The sequence below is a fragment of the Lasiodiplodia theobromae genome (assembly GCF_012971845.1).
Source record: "Lasiodiplodia theobromae strain AM2As chromosome Unknown scaffold_1, whole genome shotgun sequence".
Lineage (NCBI taxonomy): Eukaryota > Fungi > Ascomycota > Dothideomycetes > Botryosphaeriales > Botryosphaeriaceae > Lasiodiplodia > Lasiodiplodia theobromae.
Genome location: NW_023336399.1, coordinates 1,011,505 through 1,029,912, shown reverse-complemented (window position 1 = coordinate 1,029,912; position 18,408 = coordinate 1,011,505). Strand labels below are relative to the sequence as shown.

At 55.8% G+C, this 18,408-nt stretch overlaps 7 protein-coding genes across 7 annotated transcripts; 3 read left to right on the top strand and 4 right to left on the bottom strand.

Annotated features, from left to right (window-relative positions):
• Positions 1-142: 142 nt before the first annotated feature.
• Positions 143-2,476, top strand: LTHEOB_295 (Armadillo-like helical protein; the record flags this gene model as incomplete). The annotated part of the gene is made up of 1 exon (XM_035511818.1): positions 143-2,476. One exon carries the CDS (start codon positions 143-145, stop codon positions 2,474-2,476), a length of 2,334 nt encoding a protein of 777 aa, XP_035372297.1.
• Positions 2,477-2,825: 349 nt separating this feature from the next.
• LTHEOB_294 (Cyclin CCL1) lies at positions 2,826-4,116 on the bottom strand (the record flags this gene model as incomplete). Its single annotated transcript, XM_035511807.1, has 2 exons — positions 2,826-3,737; positions 3,784-4,116. 2 exons carry the CDS (start codon positions 4,114-4,116, stop codon positions 2,826-2,828), a joined length of 1,245 nt encoding a protein of 414 aa, XP_035372296.1.
• A 717-nt stretch (positions 4,117-4,833) lies between these two features.
• On the top strand, positions 4,834-6,536 carry LTHEOB_293 (MFS transporter; the record flags this gene model as incomplete). Its single annotated transcript, XM_035511796.1, has 3 exons — positions 4,834-5,470; positions 5,526-6,177; positions 6,344-6,536. 3 exons carry the CDS (start codon positions 4,834-4,836, stop codon positions 6,534-6,536), a joined length of 1,482 nt encoding a protein of 493 aa, XP_035372295.1.
• Positions 6,537-9,876: 3,340 nt separating this feature from the next.
• On the bottom strand, positions 9,877-10,557 carry LTHEOB_292 (Ribosomal protein L28e; the record flags this gene model as incomplete). Its single annotated transcript, XM_035511785.1, has 4 exons — positions 9,877-10,051; positions 10,133-10,257; positions 10,331-10,354; positions 10,420-10,557. The coding sequence occupies 4 exons, from the start codon at positions 10,555-10,557 to the stop codon at positions 9,877-9,879; spliced, it is 462 nt and encodes a 153-aa protein (XP_035372294.1).
• Positions 10,558-11,127: 570 nt separating this feature from the next.
• Positions 11,128-11,640, top strand: LTHEOB_291 (Protein precursor; the record flags this gene model as incomplete). Its single annotated transcript, XM_035511774.1, has 2 exons — positions 11,128-11,188; positions 11,306-11,640. The coding sequence occupies 2 exons, from the start codon at positions 11,128-11,130 to the stop codon at positions 11,638-11,640; spliced, it is 396 nt and encodes a 131-aa protein (XP_035372293.1).
• A 777-nt stretch (positions 11,641-12,417) lies between these two features.
• LTHEOB_290 (Splicing factor 3b subunit 4) lies at positions 12,418-13,616 on the bottom strand (the record flags this gene model as incomplete). The annotated part of the gene is made up of 3 exons (XM_035511763.1): positions 12,418-13,089; positions 13,145-13,538; positions 13,594-13,616. 3 exons carry the CDS (start codon positions 13,614-13,616, stop codon positions 12,418-12,420), a joined length of 1,089 nt encoding a protein of 362 aa, XP_035372292.1.
• A 1,077-nt stretch (positions 13,617-14,693) lies between these two features.
• On the bottom strand, positions 14,694-17,190 carry LTHEOB_289 (uncharacterized protein; the record flags this gene model as incomplete). Its single annotated transcript, XM_035511751.1, has 5 exons — positions 14,694-15,172; positions 15,242-15,406; positions 15,470-15,666; positions 15,717-16,571; positions 16,655-17,190. 5 exons carry the CDS (start codon positions 17,188-17,190, stop codon positions 14,694-14,696), a joined length of 2,232 nt encoding a protein of 743 aa, XP_035372291.1.
• Between the last annotated feature and the right edge of the window lie 1,218 nt (positions 17,191-18,408).

Sequence of the window (18,408 nt, the reverse complement as noted above, 5' to 3'; positions counted from 1 at the left end):
GCTGGAGCAGCTCTCCGACACGCGGCAAGGAGCACCCGCGACCCCGGTAGTCAAGGGTCCGTGCGCGAATTTATTTTCCAGCGGCCATCATCACAATTCTCCGTCCTCCGCTCTCCGCCGCAGACCAGAGCAACTTGCAAAAATGGCCCCCAGCCAGGACGTGTACGCGGCCAATACCCTCAAGGCCGTCACCTACCGCCTCTCATCCGTCCCGGCCAAGCAGCTCCCGGCACTCATCCCCCATGTCACGGCGACACTCCCGGCCTGCAAGCCCGTGCTCTCAGCTCCGCAGAATGCCTCTGGGAAGGATGCCTCTGAGACCGCCGTGCTCGTCCACAAATTCAGGACCCAGATTTCCACTCTCCTCCAGGACCGCTCGGCCGAAGGGAGGTGGTCCGCCGTGATTCTTGCAAAGTCGGCCATCGAGCTCGGCGGCTGGGAGATGCTGCAGAAGTGCGGCCCGTGGGTCAGAGGCCTCCTGGGCATCTTGACCAAGCCCGACCCGCCCACCACCAAAGTCCTGGTCATCATTACTCTGACCCGCATCTTCATGCTGACGCGTGATTACCAAACCCTCGTGAGGGAGATTACTACGCCCTCCCTGACCCCGTTCATCACTTCTTGCATGAACATTCTCTCCCGAGCTAGGAGTGCGGATCAAGCCACCCCACAGCTGGTTGAGACCATTCTTGAAAGCTTTGCCCATCTGCTACCTCGCCACCCTACTACTTTCCGTCCCCACCTGGGCAAGATCAACCAATATCTTTCCACTGTGGTTGCTCAGTCCTCAACCGATGAGCATGCCTACCTTAGCGCTGATGGCCTAGCGGCGGCAAGGAACCTGTACGCACAGCTTCCGAATTGCGCGGCAAAGAGCGGATCAAAGGAAGAGTGGGAGAAGACACTCCAAAACGTCATCGTCGCCACTCATCAGGCTGCGGACAAGGTCTTCCGTGCCGTTATCGAAGATTGGGAGTCAGTTGCAGGTATCCAGCCTCCAAGTACCACAAATCGCACACTCGAGCAGGTTGTTCAGCAATCGGAGCCCGACCAGTGTGGTTTCCCTGCTTGGATTGGCATCTATGCCGGCGGTTCGCGTCTGATTGGCTTGCTCGAGCTTCTGGCTAAGCTGACCGCTTCCTCTACTTCTCCGTCCGGCCCCGTCAGTTTTCGCATCGCGCATGTCATGGATCTGCTTACGCGCGTATTATCCATCACTGCTCCGGCAGGCCAGAAAAGGAAAAATCAGGAACGCGGAATCACGTTCAATGACCAAATTGGAAAGGAGGAGCGTAATGACCTCTTTACGGTGCTTCCACACATTCACGTAGCCGCTCTTGGTCTGTTTGAAGTCATCGTGGATCGTTTTGGTAGCGTCGTTTCTTCTGTCATGGAGTTTTTCCTCGAACGCCTGGCATTCGTCTTCCAAGAGGAAAGATCACTTGCGAACGTTCGCACCGCCTCTTATTCCGTACTCTCCAAGTCCCTTCCCATAATCGGCTCGACGCTTGCCGCCCCGCAAGTAAAGAGCCTCAACAGCATCATGCACGCATGCTGCGAGGATCTCCTCCCACGGGACAACGACGCAGCAGCAGCCCCGAAGACCGGCTCAGCGACTGCCGCCAACGGCACCAAGAACCAATCACAGACCTCAATGAATGCCGACAGCTTTTTGAACAATTTAAAAAACAAAGCGTCGCAAACAGTCATCCCAGATAGTCTGCACGACAGCGCCTACGCGCTCCTGCCGCTCCTCCTGACCCACGTCTCGGCGCACGCCATGGACAACTCTGTGCGGGCACGGATCGACAGCACCGCAGTCCTCATCCAGCACGAAGAGGCTCTCCTTGCCAGCGTCCTCAGCCTCGACCCCAGGGGCAACCCGAGCCTCCTGCCGCTATTGGCACGACTGCATCCGCAGTCGCCCGCCGTCGAGGCTCTGCTCCGGCCACGTGTGCCAGCCATCAGGGCCAACGCCAGTGGCAGCCTCAACGTCACCAACGAAGAGGAAGACGAGGATGAAGAAGAGGAAGAGGAGGATGAAGCCGTGAAAAGTGCCCCCGAGGAGCCGGCAGCGGCGTCCATTCCGGCCGACGAAATGCAGCTCGACTCTGAGCTGAACGCGGCCGTATCAGAGCAGCCAGAGCCCGTCACCGTACGGACTAAACAAGCAGAGGGGGATGAAGCACGCAACGCTGAACCAGAAATCACCCCCGAGGAACCCCAGTCCGCCAGTAAGAGACCCAGCACTGAAACAGAGGCACAACCTCGTTCACCGAAGCGTGCCCGTGTTGAGAGCCCGCCGAGAGACGTGCCGCAACAGGGACAGCAGGAACCGCCTGCATCGACGCTACCGGCCGCGGTGCCTGTTGAGACAGGGTATGGCGAAGACGAGGATGACGACGGTGATGTGGAAGTGCCGACGCTGGTCATGGGAGATGACGAGGACGAAGAGGAGAGTGGTGACGATGAATGATATCAGTGAGTAGATGAAGCAGGCATCATCGGATCATAGATAAGATTTAAAGAATGAAAAGCCTCGACCACCTACGCAAGTAGGTGCAGTATCTCTTATGGGGGGTACTTGTTAAGAATAAAAGCTTTCGTAACCCACCGTCATGACCGTACTTTTCGTTCCAGTATTCATGATTCGGACTCGTCTATAACCAAAGCAGCCCTCGCAGAACCGCGAGGCAAATACCTGCGCGCCGTGTAACTCCCTTGACTTTCTTTTTCTTCCAATGTCCTTGAGCTCCAGGAAAGAAAAAACTCCATCATAAATGCCCGAGCATCCTACGCCCATGTGTAATGCACGCAAAAGCAGCTCATTCCTTTTTCAGTTCGGGTCCCCAAAAGTCGTCCGACTGCTTCTGGCTGTTCTCCCGTTCCAGCTTCCTCCTCTTCGCGAGATTTTCCGCCACCTGGCCCTCGGAGGCACCGCCCCGCTTCTGCGCCGCATGCAGGCCGATCAAGTCAGCCTTCTCGGGGTCGCTGCACAAGTCACGCTTGCGGGCGATGCGCTTGCACTCCTCGTCGAGCTCGGAGCCCTCGAGCACCTTGCGCTGCGCCTCGAGCAGCTGCGCGCACGCCCTGATAGTCGCGACGAGCTTGTTCCGCACTTCCCACGCGGCGGCCTGCTTCTCGTCCTGGGCGGCAGCGGCGGCGCTGGGGAACTTGGTGTCGACGTAGAATAGCGTCAGCGGCTCGTCGGCGAGCAGCATGGCGGCCAGCCAGACCTGGGCGGGCGTGTAGAAGAAGTAGGCGTCCGAGATGGGTGCTACGCTCTTGAGCGTCGTGCGTGCTACGTTGTAGGCGTTGCCGATGCGGTTCACCATGGCCCGCTCGTCGCTGGCGGTCGTAGACGGCACGCCGTCGGCCCGCTCAGGGAGCCTCAGCATCTCGGCCTGCGCAGCTTGAGGCGTCCTGCCGGAGCCAGGCAGCATGGCGGCCTCCCCCTTGGCCAAGGCTATCAGCTCCATGTTCCCACCGTTCAGACCCCGGTACGGATGCCTTATGTCGAATGTGAAGCGGAGAGCCTGGGCGACAAGGTACTCGGGGGCAAGGATGTCTTCGGCGGTCATCCGGGCGCCAAGTAGCGGGGCGAGTTCACCGGCGGGGGTCCAGTGGATTTCGGTCTTGGTGGCGAGGAAGAGGCATGTGGGCATGATCTTCTTGGGGTCGTAGACCATGATGGAGTTGAACAGATAGAAACGCTTCACATACTGGACTGCGGTGGCCTTGGCGGGTCAGCAGCGGTATCAGTTCTGGACGGGCACGGCTTACGATGACGTTTGTGGGGAAGTTGAACTTGGTGTTCTTTTTGGCAAAGTCGGCAAACTCGACGCAGGTCTTGCAGATCTTGGTGACCAGCTTGAGCTCTTCGTCCGGGGTAAGTGGGTCTATGTCGAGGCCATCGGAGCCAGTACTGGCGCCGCCGTTTTGTTGAGCGGCATCGTCGGCCGACTTCTGAGCCCTGAAGCGCTTGATGTTGGCCTTGACGCGCTCGGCGGCATTGACGTTGGTCGAGTTGCGCAGCGAGCGCAGGCGCTCGGGGGTGAAGGACCACAGGCGGTACTGGGTCGAGGTGCGATAGACCTCGTCCTCGGTAAGGTGCATGGTGTCGGTGCCAGAGGCTCTGGAGCGCAGCGCAGGGCAGGGAGCGGGCGTTGAGTCGGCGCACGCGTCGGAGGCTGCGGTGTCGGCTGAAATTGCCCCGACTGCAGGCCCCCACTGCCCCAATTCTCCACACACTTGGCGCGTCTTGTCGCGTGCAAGCCTCGCCCTTCCCCAGAAATGCTTGTCCCACCCCAAGCAATGTGGCAGGCTCAGCTCTTCACTAACACCGCCGCCACCAAAAAAAAAACACACCTTTTGCAGTCACCCGCGCGGTATCATGTCTCACATGCTTTTCGATCGAGGTCGCCGGCCGCAGGCATCGAACCGTCTGTCAGTGGCCGGCGGTGCGGGCAGCCGCACCCAGCACGGCTACGCCGCAAGCCACCCCGGATCTGACTGGCTGTTACCCCAGACCCGGACGCCAGTTCCCACGGGCCTGATGATCGTCCCCTTCCCAGTCCCCGGCGCCTGTTTTGATTGCGGACCTGGCTGACGCTGACATGCGGGGAATCACTGGTAGCCGATAGGACCGTCAATGCTGAAGTGACACCGGGAGTTTCCCGCATATTTTAAATGCAGCTGTTGAGCCGGTCCAGACCGCACATTTCTCCCTCCGTGACCCAGTCTTCGTTGCCGTTTCAGCTGTTTCCCCAGCTTTGCCCATCTTCTCTTCACTGACCTTATCTGCGACTCCTTCACCAAATCGCACGCTGCATCATGTCCGAGTCCTCGCCTAGCGCCGATATCGAAAAGAACAAAGAGGTGCACCTGGAGAAGGTCAACACCACCTGGCAGGACCAGAACGCCTTCGACGCCGCGCTGGAAAAGCGCGTTACCAGGAAGTTCGACAAGCACATTGTCCCCTGGCTTTTTGTTCTCTGGCTCCTCGCTTTCATTGATCGGAGTAACATTGGCAACGCTAGAATCGACGGCCTGCAGGAGGATCTTGATCTCGACGCCGATAAGTTCAACATCGCACTCGCCATCTTCTACGTCCCCTACATCTGCTACGATGTCCCTAGCAACCTCGTCCTCAAACACCTCAAGGCTGGATACTACCTCCCGGGGCTGGTGACTATCTGGGGCTTGATCAGCACCTTCATGGGCTTTGTGAAGTCCTATGAAGGTCTTCTTGCTGCGAGATTCTTCCTTGGCTTCGCCGAGGGTGGGCTGCTTGGTGGCATGATCATTTATTTGGCCATGTTCTACCGCCGCCACGAGCTTCTCTATCGTATTGGAATGTTTTACTGCGCTGCTCCACTAAGCGGAGCGTTTGGCGGTCTCTTAGCCACTGGTCTGGCAAGGATCAAGACGAACGGCTACAATGGCTGGCCGTTCATTTTCTTTATCGAAGGTGAGAAACAAGCGTTTCCACGAAATGCATTCTTGCTAATGTGATCTACTCTCAGGCGGTATCACGGTGATTGTCGGCATTACGACCATGTTCTTCCTCCCCCATGCTCCCGTCGAGGCGAAATTTTTGACCGAAGAAGAACGCAACTGCGCGGTTGCACGCATGCGCTCCGATGCCCACGGTGCTACAACAACTGGCGATGTCGAAGCGGAGACATTCAGTTGGGCTTGGGTCAAGCGTGCCCTTATGAACTGGCAGACAATCATTCTCTCCCTGAACTTCTTCGCCATCATTACGCCTATTTACTCCTTCTCGCTGTTTCTCCCCACCATCATCAAGACACTTGGCTACACGTCTGTCAAAGCCCAGCTGTATACGGTACCTCCCAATGTCGGCGGATTCCTTAGCGTTATTCTGGTCGGTCACCTCTCCGACAGATACAAAGTTCGCGGTCCCTTCATGATCGGCGGTGCACTGCTCGCCATCGTCGGATACATCATGCAGATTGCAAGCGCCAGACCGCTCACGCGCTATGGTGGAACTTTTTTCGTCGCGGCAGGCGTCTTTCCATGCTCACCTCTCGTGATGGGCTGGCTGGCGAACAACCTGGCTCCCCACTACGTCCGAGCAACGGGCACCGGCTTTCAGCTGATGATTGCTAACATGGCCGCCTTTATCGCAACCTTCACCTACCTGCAAAAAGATGCGTAAGTAGTCCGCTCTCCGTCTTGGCTAGTCTGACATGCGTCATTGTCGGAAAAGAGCCCAGCCTGGCTCGGCGCCAACTTTTGGCGCCGAGCGGAGTGGCTTACTGGTCCTGGGCTTGACTCCACTGAAGGATCATCATCCTTGCTAACTTATTGCGACATGTAGGCCAAGATACACTAGGGGCCACGCCATCAACATCGGCGTGTTGTGCCTCTCTCTCGTGCTCAGCACAACCAATATCTTCTACTGCTTGTGGGAGAACAAGAAAAGGGCGGCTGGCAAGAGGGACTACAGGCTGCAGGAAGGTGACGAGGGCATGCTTGGATACAGGCATCCTGAGTTCAAGTATACCATTTGAAGTGATTTTAGATGCTTGGAAATGTAGATTTCCACACTTCCTTCTCTCTCGACGGTAGCTGTTGCACTCAAGAGATGGACTCTCGGGCGACTAATTAGTCCTAGCGTAGTGTTGTCACATCTGATACAATGTTGATAAGATTCCGAATCACATTCACTGCACTTCAAGATAAGCACACCCAATCGCACAAAGTTCTCGCCAAGTCAGCCACAGTCCCCTTACACGGCGACGGAACTCGATGCAAGCGTTCCACTACAGCACCAATGCTACACATGTCGGCTCGCAACGGTAGTACAAAACCAGGGGATCGCAATCCTTCGACTCCGCCTAGCTCTACCACTCATGCCTACCCCTCCCACAATCGAAATCTCGACCACCCACCCACCTTCCAGTTCGGACGTCTTGGCGATGGAGCGAGAGCATGATTGATCCTTCGTGACTTGTGTTTCAGTGTGAGGTAACATGAGGCATGAATGACGACAGTCAGTGTGACAGTGACGACCCAGTAGAGCCAGAACCAGTGCCGGACGACGTTTTTGTGGTTCTTGGACGAGGCTTGAAAGCTGAAGAAGTGGAGAGGATCACTCGCAGTTTTCTCCACAAGGAATTATTCGACGTACGTGGGTAGTTGAAGCTATTATCCAGGCGTAGATTTTTATTTAATAATTCAACACCCACGTCTAAATGGTAGCTTCAACTACCCATGTAAGGAGAGCTTATCTGCCGATAGCAATTAGTTACGATGGTTCAGATTTTTCAGCATCCACTGTGACAGGACGGTTACGATCGATGTTGTCCGCATGGACGCACTATCTTGCGGTGGAGCTACGGCTTCCATCTTCGAGTGTCGAGCGATCGCCTTCGCCGCCAAAGTGTATTTGCGGCTTGTTCGAGTGATTTCATGCGAGTCGTGCGCCACGTACGTCGTATGCGTTGTCTTTCTGCGTGGTGAGGCTGTAGACCTGTATGTCAAGGGATTCAGCTGAGACAAAACATTTATGCGGATGTATCACAGTGGTAGGACGTGCCGGTTGCACCTGTGCCTGCGCGCGTCGCGAAAGACACTTGCAGTTCGTGTGCATTCCTCGGAAAAGACTTCGGATACTGTCTATTGTGACTTGAAGCTTGCTGCTCCTGTGCTTGGTGTTCTGATTCAAGTCCTTGATGAATACCGGCACCGATGAAAGAACTTCATAGAAATGCAGGCAAAACGCCACTGCCGAACAGACCTTAAGAAATTGAACCAAAAGAGGAGGTAAATCCAAGTTTTTTTAGTTGCCCATCCATTCTCTAGATCCTTCGGCAGCCTATTGTACGCTAGTTTGGGGTGGGGTTGCGGGCCTGTTAACCATTTAATGATATGGACGTCATTTTAGAGATTAGCAGCAAAGTTACAGGCCTCCTCCGAAAGTCCATGAATTAAAAACACAGCAAAAATAACGAGATTGCAAGCACTGCTGAAAGAGAGTCCTAGGAAGCTTTTTAACTGGTCAGTGTCCAATCAATGAGAATATGTACGAATGCATAAGTGAAGATGTTACCCTATGAACTGGTTTGTGACTCATGGAAACGCTGAAATACTGGAGGATATGACGGTTATTACTTCTTGGAATGTAGCCTGTGCCCTTTGTTTAACAATAAGCCATATGTAGTAGATTACCTATATGCTCACCCTCGATGCCATGCTTTTGTAAAAACTCATGGCAAATTGGGGCTCTTATAAACATCCCGACGAAGGCTTCGGCTATCTATAAAGTGCAGCATGTCTTGTGACACTATTTGAACACATTATTTGATTGACTCTAATTCACACTTTTCTAGAGAGCTGAAGCTCTTGTCCGGATGCAAACATCAATTTAAATATTAAACCATCACGTCCGGAAAATCGCTCTAGCACCCCCGGTTTGACAATTTAATGCCAGTAGCTAAATCCCACCAGTATTTTTTGTGCGACTGAAAGCACAGTACTATTAGGATGCATTTCTTAAGATACCACGATGAAAACCGGAGCCCCGCTTGAGCAATTGAAGGCATGACAGTGGCAGTTGAATTCTTCGTGTAATGTTAGCATACAGGCTGGGTACTATGAGAAGAGAAAATATAGAGCCATCCGCCGTTAAAGGCGCACAACTTAGTCTTTCCCCAAAGGGATAGTCTTTTCCTTCGAAGATGTTAGATTCGTTTCACTTATATGTAGCTGCGCGTTTAGTTTCGTGGTCGAGAAACTGTGTTCTGCCTTATTCAGGAACTTCACGCTTTCAGAGCTCTCCAGTCTCGAAAGTATCCGATGAGAAGCCCTATACCTACAACTCAGTGTTTGCAGTAGAACAGCAATGTGGCTAAGTCTATAGAACAACCCGTTACGAAGAAGCACTGTAACAGCGAATCCCTAATTTTCAGCGTTCTCTAAAGATTGGCGATACAAATCTTCGTTCATTTCCCGCCCACCTGGCGACAGGAAGTCTGAGTGCGCTTACCTAATTGGTTGGACGATGAGATATAAAAGCTGGAAGAAACTGTGCTAGCACAATACATACAACGTCAGGCGGTGACGAATTTTCCATATAAAGTGCGTGAGACTGAGGCTGTCTGCAGGACTTGCCGAGACGATCTCTGGTGCATACATTAGTACACCGCCGGGCTGATGGTCCTTCACTCTGATTAGAAAGCCTCATCTGGTGGACGCAGAAAGATACCAGGAACGTTGTTCCACGCAACCAGTGCCTTTTTTGCCCTGCCACTGATAATTTCCCTCGTATAACAGTGATACGCGCACGCAATTTGTCCGATTCGCAAAAGTTGAAGTTGTGCAGAAGAGCACAAGTACTTAAGAAGCCGTAGCGGTACGATTCAACAGTCAAGACGTCCGAGTAAGGGCTTGAACCATGTGGACCTTGTTGCAATAATGACCGGACCAACTTCGTTCTTGCAACACGAAGGAATCCAGCATTGATTTCAACTCCCCCAATCTCGCACTTTTAACCAGAGGTTCGAGCACCAGAGCAACACAAGTTTTCCCAAAACACTTGATCCAAGTCGGATACGTTCAGCAAGAATGATCCTCCAGTATGCCGAAAAAAGCGTTGGATTGGAAATTGTTTCGATTCGAGTTAGCGCAAAGGAGTCAAAATCCCCGAACCCGAGCCAATTCCCCAGCTCGTGATCATAATCCAGCCATTTGCTCTTTGCTTTTCGCACATGCGCCGATGAGATGGAAAAAACTCCTTTATCATCCCAACCCAGAGAGAAAATGCTCCTCCTCGGACGCTTCTTTCTATCCTTTTCCCCCCTTATCCCCTGACCATTTTTAAACCCTCATTGCCGAGCGTGACGGAAAGATTTACTCGGACTTGGCGGCCTGCTGAAGGGCCTTCTTGCCCCTGAGCTTGGCGGGCTTGGCGGCCTTGACGGGCTTCTGCGACTTCTTGATGGCAGAGGCGCGGGCGACGGCCTCCTTCTGGAGGTCAGCGCGGTAGTGGCGCTTGACGGTCGAGTTGATGATGTTCTTGTAGACCCTATCCCAAGCTGTCAACACTCACAACCCTCCCATGAATACTTCCAAATAGGCAGATCCTCCAAAGTTGCGGGGTACGTACTTGCGGGAGGAGGTAGCGGGGCCGAAGGTGGAGGTCTGGATGGCGTTGATGGGCTTGTTGTACTTGTTGGCCTTCTTGATGGTGAGCTGGACACCGCCGTTCTCGGTGGGCTGGATGCCGTAGGCCTTTAATCGCACAAAGTCGCGTTAGTCGGGATCGTTCCTATAGCCGTCGCTCATTGCCCGGAATTGGTAATACCTTGTCGTTGACGAAACCCTCGTACTACACGGGAAATGAAGTCAGCCAGACTGCACGAGAGAATACTTTGCAGGCAGAGCAATGCGGACCTTGCGGGCGTGCTTGTTGGTCAGGTTCAGCGGGTCGCGGGAGAACTGGACACCACCGGCCTGCTTGCGCTTGAGGAGGAAAGCGCTGGTGTTGCGGGTAACCTCCCAGACGAGGTCGGCAGAAACGTTCTGAACCATTGTGGCGGATTTGGGGGTTGTTGGGGGTTGCGAGGTATGTCCGTCTCTCGTGTCGCTGTCCTGCACTCGTCTCGTGTGGTCGTGGTTGTGCACTTCCAAAATCCCGTCGCCAAACCACCCACAAGCGGCCTAGCGCGACGCGCCGCGTGGATGAATGGTAACGCCGGGCTCCGGGCTGGCCGGGGAGGCGCAGCGCGGCGCTGACGACAGGTGATCGCCGAGGGATGTCGCCAGCCGGCCCAAGCGCATTACCTTACCTTTCCACCACCCGTCGTAAATGAGACGGCAGACTACGCACATCAGCTCCATGCACGCCAGCGCTATGCTGGGCTAGCTGCTCCACACCTGCCGCATACTCCGCAGAACACCACATCACAAACTATCGTGTACACGCGTCGCCGCTCCCTACCCCCGTTCCGTTCCGTTCCAGCTTTCGTCACCTGTACTCCGCACGCAGCCGCGCTTCCGTGTACCGCCAGCAATCCTCAGCTATCTCCACCACCACCAACCCGCCTCATCCCTTGCAACGTCCATCTTTTCCCCCAGCAAACCTCCGACACATCACCCAACATGTTTATCGACAACTATCTCGCCTACTCCCTCGCCCTCTCCATCTTCGTAATCGCAACCGGTACGTCTTCTGAATCGCCTCCTGCCTAGAAATAGCCAAGCCACGTTATTCCCATGACCCAATCTTCGCCACAACAACACCAACAGAACTTCCACTAATAATCACCTTTCGCCGCAGCCCTCTACTTCACCCGAGCACGATGGAGCTCGCACCTCCCGCATCTTCCCTTCAGCCGGTGGTTCTACTCGCGCCTCCCCGGCCACTCCTCCTTCGCCGACGACATGGAAGCCGGATTCAGCAGCGCCCACTTCGACCTGGCCGGCAACGTTGCGGGCGGCGACTCGCGTGCCGGTCTTGACGGCGCCGCCAAGGCTGAGGTGCACCGCATCATGCGCACGAGGGGCTGCAACTTCGACGAGGCCCGTCGCATCTACACCCAGGCCCGCTTCGCCAAGAACAACATCGGTCCCGATGGCCTGCCTAGGGATCCCAAGTTCGTGTCTTTCTCGTGAGCGTGAGAATGAAGCGTCCACGGTTCATGGCGAGAGGAGTGACGGACGGATTGTCCAGGAAAGAGAAACAAAGAAAAACGAGGCACCAAACATGGGAGAATCCAACATGGGCATATGGATGGTCCAGCAATGGGGAGAGGATAAAGGAGTTTGAAAGGTGGACTGGAAGGAGAATTTCTGGTTTTTGACTACATTTCTTAGCGAGCGCGGGCGTTTCTCTGGGAGGGATTTGGCTTCTTGATCTCCTTTTTTTCCTTTTGTATTACTGACAGGAGTCTCCTCCGCTTTTCCTTGCTGCATCTCTCGTGCTATCATCACTCCGGACTTTGTCTTCCGGTTTCCTTTTATCAGTCTGTTCGGAGGCTTTGCCCTCCGTTTGGATAGTCATCATCGCAAGCTCCACGTCTTGAGCAATAGAAGCGTCAGCTTCTCACACGAGGTCACTGTAATTGTGCGTCATTCAGCAGCAATTCAAACTCTCACCACCCACTCGATATGTTCTCGGAAGTGGATCGCTCGAGTCGCTGCACACGTTTTATTACTGACTGATCCACCTGCAAGAATAGCAGTTGGCTACTTACGTCCATGCCTGTAGGCATAAAGAACCCTTAGACGCCGACCCTGTTCCTTTGGTAGGCGTGTCTGTGCCCACCCATAACTTTTGTTTATTTCCGCTGAATGCTGAGGGGTATTTCACACCACCAACCAACCATAGTTTTACGACTTGAATAAATAGAATCCAGAAGGCCTTCAGAAAAGCGCAGCACGGTGCGGGATTCAGCGCCTGCTGTATCCCGGCTGCTGGAAGCCCGGAGGCATGCCAGGAGGCATGCCGGGCGGAGGAGGGCCCTGGCCAGGAGGCGGGAATCCGGGAGCGAAGTTGGGAGGAGGGGCAAAGCCGGGCGGCGGAGCACCGGCAGGCGGGAACTGGCCGGGAGGAGGAGCGGAGAAGCCGGGAGGAGCGTAGCCAGCCGGGCCACCGTAACCAGCCTGGGACGGCGGGGGACGGGCGGGAAGACCGGCGGGCGGAGGCGGCAGCGGGGTGGACTGGACCGGAGTGCGGCTCTGCTGGTGCGGGGGAGGGACGCTCTGGTAGTTGGGCGGAGGCGCGAAACCAGCGGGAGCGGGAGGCGGGGTCGGGCCGGCGCCGTTGAGCATGGCAGCGGGGGCGCTGGGAGCCGGAAGGGAAGGCTGCTGGAAGAGCTGAGGGGGCAGAGGCTGGGTGGTCGGCTGGACACCGTGCTTGCGAGCTTCCGCCGCGAGGGCACGCTCGGCAGCGTCACCATGGCGCTCACCCTTGCCGTCCTTCTTGTAGGCGTACTGGACGCTGATCTCCTTGTTCATGAGGTACTGGCCGTTCATGTTCGCAATGGCATCATCAGAGGACTCAAACGTAGAGAAGGAGACGAAGCCGTAGCCCTTGGATAAGTTGTTCTCGTCGCGTGCAACCTGTGCGTGATCACGTTAGATTTGGCTCGGAGCAATGATGGGCAATTCTGCATACCTTGGGAGCCGAGATGAGACTGCCAAACCTCGAGAAACAGTCGAACAGGACCTTCTCATCCACCATAGGGTCCAAGTTTCCGACGAAGAGCTCGGCACCGACCTCGACCGTCTTCTGCTTGTCGGCGCTAGCCTTGTTGACACGGATGGGCTTGCCATAGAGGCGGATCTGGTTCATGATCTTGGCGGCATAGTCGGCTTCTTCCTCGCTCTGGAATTCGACGAAGCCGTAGCCCTGGTGGGTCTGGGTAACGCGATCTTTCGGAAGGTGGACGTTCTGGATGCGGCCAGCCTGGAGCATGAGCTCCCAAACTAGCTTGTCGGTGACGCGCTCATCGAGGTTGCCGACGTAGACGGTAGCCTCCTTATCCTGCTCCCTTAAATGGGGAAGGTACCTTTAGACTTGAAGTGGCCTTGTTGAGCGTGTGAAGCTGTGGGACGGAAACTTACCAGTGGCGGCTGGGGGCCGACATGTTTGCGATTTGTATCTGACCGAGAGCTCAATGCGGCGACTCAGGTTCTGGAGGTAGGAGAAGCTCCTGCAGCGGATTGAAGGAGAGTCGTGGCTGCTGGCGCAAGGACGCGATGATGTCGAGCTTCGAGAGCTTACATGGGGCGGCGGGCGGCGAGACGCGCGCGCGGGCCCAGAAAACTTAAAGTTCGCGTTTAGCCGAAGCTCTGCCGGCGCGCATCGACTTTTCGGCCTCACGGTCCATGACGACGAAGCTTTGAGAGACTCGCCGACCAGCATCGCCCGCCTTCCCACATCTTGCCAAACCACCATTTTTCCACCACCAATCAAGATGTTCACTCTCTCCGAAGAATCCAAGGTATGCGCCCACTATCAAAGTCCTTGTTTTCACGCGCGCTGACCTTTCCGCAGGAGCGCATCTCCAAGCTCATCGACGTTTCCCGCGTCGCCATCCACTAGTACGCTGGCCTTGCCGTTCTTTGCCCTTGTTAATATTCTGACAATGATGAAGTGGCTACCTGCCTTTGATCCTCTACTTTGGTATGCGTTGAACAAGAATCTACTCACAAGCGTCGTAACTGACGTCGCCTCAGGCTGGTCGCAAAGCACCCCGAAGCCTTCCATCATCAGGTTTGCGCCCACCCGATTGCCGGCCTACCTCTTGAATATCCCAATCTGACTCGGAGCAGGCTTTTCTCTCCTCTCGCGTAAACGCATTCGTGATTTTCGGCAACCATCACTTCTGGCGATACTGTACAGTACACACACCTTGCGGCACTAGTGACATCCGGCGAAACTACGGAAAGGAGTGTCAAGAATGTGCGGTTGGAGGCAGCCCCTCCGTCGAAGCGGGTAATAAAATTATGCGAATCATGTCCTGGAGCGTTGGAATACCCCAGGACGATGACCCGGAGGATGTAACATTAGAAATAGAGACGGATTCTTTTCTCCCTTCACCTTACAATTCCCCATTTCCTCAAAGTTGGCAAGCTATACTTGGATATCTTACGATCTAGTTTATGCCAATCAAACCTCGAAGTCCGTCCGAGAACCGCGCCACCTACCAGCAACGCCGAACCTATAGGTCTGGTAACTGGATCATGGTCTGCTGTACCTCTTTCACCTTTTCCAGAAACAGAAACTTCTCGATATCCGAAGCGAATTCCACTCTCGCGCCAGTAATCCACTTCTTCCCCTCGGCCTTACCCGACTCGCTTCCTCTCCTGCCACCATTGACCACCCTGTCTCTGTCTAAAGGAATCCTCAATCCTTTAATCTTGATCTCCTTCCCTCCTTCATCCTTCACGCGGACCGGACAGGTGCTGGAGTTGAGATAGAAGGCGAGATATCCTGCCCGGAACTGGGCGCTGAAGTGGATCATGGCTAGAATTCCGCCACTGTCAGGGTCGGCCCAAAGCCTGAGGTTCTCCATCCCGCACATCTGCTCCTGGTAGGCCAAGACCCCGGATAGGCCTTCGTGTACCCTCAACGTCTTTTCGGTCTTGAATACGCCCACCAAAATCCGGCCCATGAGCTCATTCTGGAAGAGCGTTGCACCTGACGTCATGTCAGCCAAATCTTATCCTCACGGTAAGTCTTTTTGAAAATGCGGCAAACAAAGCTTACTTTTGACGTCTTCGAAGACGTAATTGGCCCAGGTCGTCTTCTCCACTTTGATAGGTTTCCCGCCGTAAACCTTATCATGGAACTTCAGCTCCGCAACGAGAGGGAGCGATATCTTCTCCGGAGCGAAATATGACGCGTGAGGAATGATTTCCACCCCATCGGCAACTACCACCGGGCATTGTCAGCAAGATCATGAGAAACGCCTCGCGAGGTTCAGAACAGCCATACGTTTTTGCTGCAGCCGCACTGCCCCGTCATCACTCAAAGACCAAATGCTCGTTGCAAACCGAATGCAGCCGTCGGGCCTCGCCAGTCGTTTCCTGACAACGAGTATCCGGCACGGGCCCATGGCGTCACCCATCTCGACATCCAAAGGCATGTTCTCATCTTTTGGAGGCTGCAAATATTCGACCTGTTTACCGCGTCTGTCCGGTCGATTAGCCTTCCGCCGAAGAGGCCCTCTAGAAAAACTCACAATGTGCAAAGAATCGCCGAGTCTCTGAACGCCTCCTTCTCGAACGCGTCCTGCTGGCTCTTCGTCGTAATCGACCGCTCCAACGGCATCTTCTCCACATCCGCCGGCGGCCCGAGCGACAGCCTCTGCAAGCCAACCTCTGGATCCGGATCGGGCGGAATCGCCGGCGACGGCAAGATGGACGAAGTACATGAAAGCCGCGAGTCCGCTCGGCACTGCTGCTGCTGCTGTCGGTATTGCGGCGGCGACTGCGGCGGCGAAAGAGGTGATGTCGGGTGCTGCCGTTCGCTCTCCCCCTCATCCGCAGCCTCTTCGATGCGCCATGGCGTCGTCGACTGGCGCCGTGACGATGACGGGCCTGGCGACCCTGGCGACATGGCCGACGACGTCGTCCTCGTCCCTGCTGTCATGGTCGAGAATGTGCCGCCGCTGCTGGACCGCCAGTCGACCGACGACGATGTCTCGGACAGCGAGGGCGCGGTGCTGGTGTCGGACTCGCGGCGCGACGAGCGGCGGCGGCCCGGCGGGTAGTAGTTCCAATTCCCACCGCCACTGCCTTCGAGAGGCGCGATGTCTGGGGAGCGCTGCGACTGCGATGTTCCGGACACGCGCGAGTAGTAGCTGTTGCGCAGCGACTCGGGCAGCGGTTCCAGCAGCGGGCTGTCCCACAGGGGGACGAGGTCGGAGGCGCGGCTGTCGCGCGGGTTCAGGCGCGGACTCGCGCCGGCGAGGGCCAGGACGATGGTGTGCACGTCTTGGATCTTGTCGCACAGGTCGCCCGTCACGGCGCTGTGGATCTCGTCGACCTTTTCGGCCATCGGATGGACGGTTTCTTCGAGGCGGCTGAGCGATTTGCTGGACGCGCGCCGACGCTTGTTAGAAACCAGAAAGAGCTGGACATATACAAGCAATACGAGGGGAAAGAAACGATTGCTAACCTCTGAAGCGCCTGCATGGTCAAATTGATGGTCGAGGTGTGCATGTGCAGCATGTTCCTCAGGGCCTGGATGTTGCCGCCTTCGGCAGTCCACAGCATCTTCTTGTACGCGCTCAGCACCAGGTCGCTCCAGCTGCGCTCGATGCTAAAGCCGCCGCTGGTGCGGTGCTTGCGGATCACCTGGTACTGTTCGACCAAGCTCTCAAGGTCCTTGAGCGTCTGCCGGCACGACTGCAGTATCACCTCGACGCCGCTCCGCGTCTCGGCGTTCGCCCGCGCCAGCATGCTGCTCCCTCCTCCCTCATATTCCGCCCTCCTGTCCGCACCATCGCCATCGCCCGTCGCGGGCGCGTCGCTGCTGTCTGTGAACAGCGTCTCGGCTAGCAACTTGAGCGCCTTCGCCAGCCCGTTGACCTCGCTCTCGACTTCGACGAACTCGGCCGGCGCGCCCTTGCGCCCCGCAGTGAAGGCCCGGCCAATCTTCCATGCCAGCTGCGACAGCATCAGGATGTCTCCGATGTTGAGAATGCCTGCCATTGTTGCTGATTCTCCCTGTCCACCTTTCAGGCACTGGGTTGCGCGAGAGGAAGCGATTGCGTGAGATGGATGACCGTAAATCTATAGGTCACTCCTACCAGGTTGTGGCACGTAGGATGGGAGGAATGGGGCGGTTGCGCGCGAGGTTGGCGTGGGCCGAGAACTACGTGCGATGCGACGGCGATGGTGTCTTGCGTGAGCAGATTGCTCGATCAATTGTGCTGCCTGCGGGACCGAGAGTCAGTCGTAGAGGTCACATGAGGATAGCGGCGCAGGCATAGGCATTGGGCATTGAAGGTGGACGCATGTGCTTGCGTGCCTGTGAATGAGCAGTCCAAGCCTTGACGTCAAGTTTTCTTTGAAATGACTATTGTTTGCGCGCGTCCCAATGTACCTTGTTGATCTTTGTAAGGCCGACAGCGGAGGGGAGTGCCAGGGGCGCGTGCTGAATACGCGACGATCCGGATGCAGATCAATATGGAGTCAGGTGGTGGTAGGGAAAAGAGGTATTCATGGTGGGAGGCTAGACAAGCTGTATCCAAGAAGACAGAAGAAGAAGGGGAATAGGAAGATGACCAAGGCTTTAGCTGTGAGAGAGGTTACCTAATGGATCCTCCTCTTTGCGCGTTCATGGCGCAGCAGCAAGTCGGCGGGCGTTTCGCCGTCCATGGCTGGTGCCGCGGGCAAATCGGTGCCAGGCACGCGGTCCGGGAATGCAGCTTGCAGATAGGCCAAGCAGGCATCAGTCACGGCCAGAATGCAGTCATTGAGGCCGCCCGAGAACAAGGTGGTTTAGCGAGGCTTGGAGGCGTCAACAAGCGCTGTCACAAGCTGCGCCCTGCCGTTGCTCCTGAGCGATTCTGGAAATCAGTACCCGCGGGGCTGTCGGGATGTAATGAAGGCCCCACCAATTGCGGCTCCTGATCGGTCTACCATGCATGCATGGCCGATCTGCGGGGCGGCCACTCCATTGTTGTTTTATTTCTCCTTCTCAAAGCTCCCTCGAGCTCTGCTCATCAACTATGCAGCGTCCCTGGCTAGCGCTGGTATTCGCTCTGGCGAGAAAATAGAGCAGTCAAGGACGGAAATTACCTGGTCAAGCGCGTACTCAAGCATGGGTGAAAAGTGGACCCCCAAGATAATATGTTGATGAGAGAGGGTCCAAGAGCTCCAGCACGTGGGGTCGGGAGCGCGCTGTGAGTGGCTGCATCCTCTCCG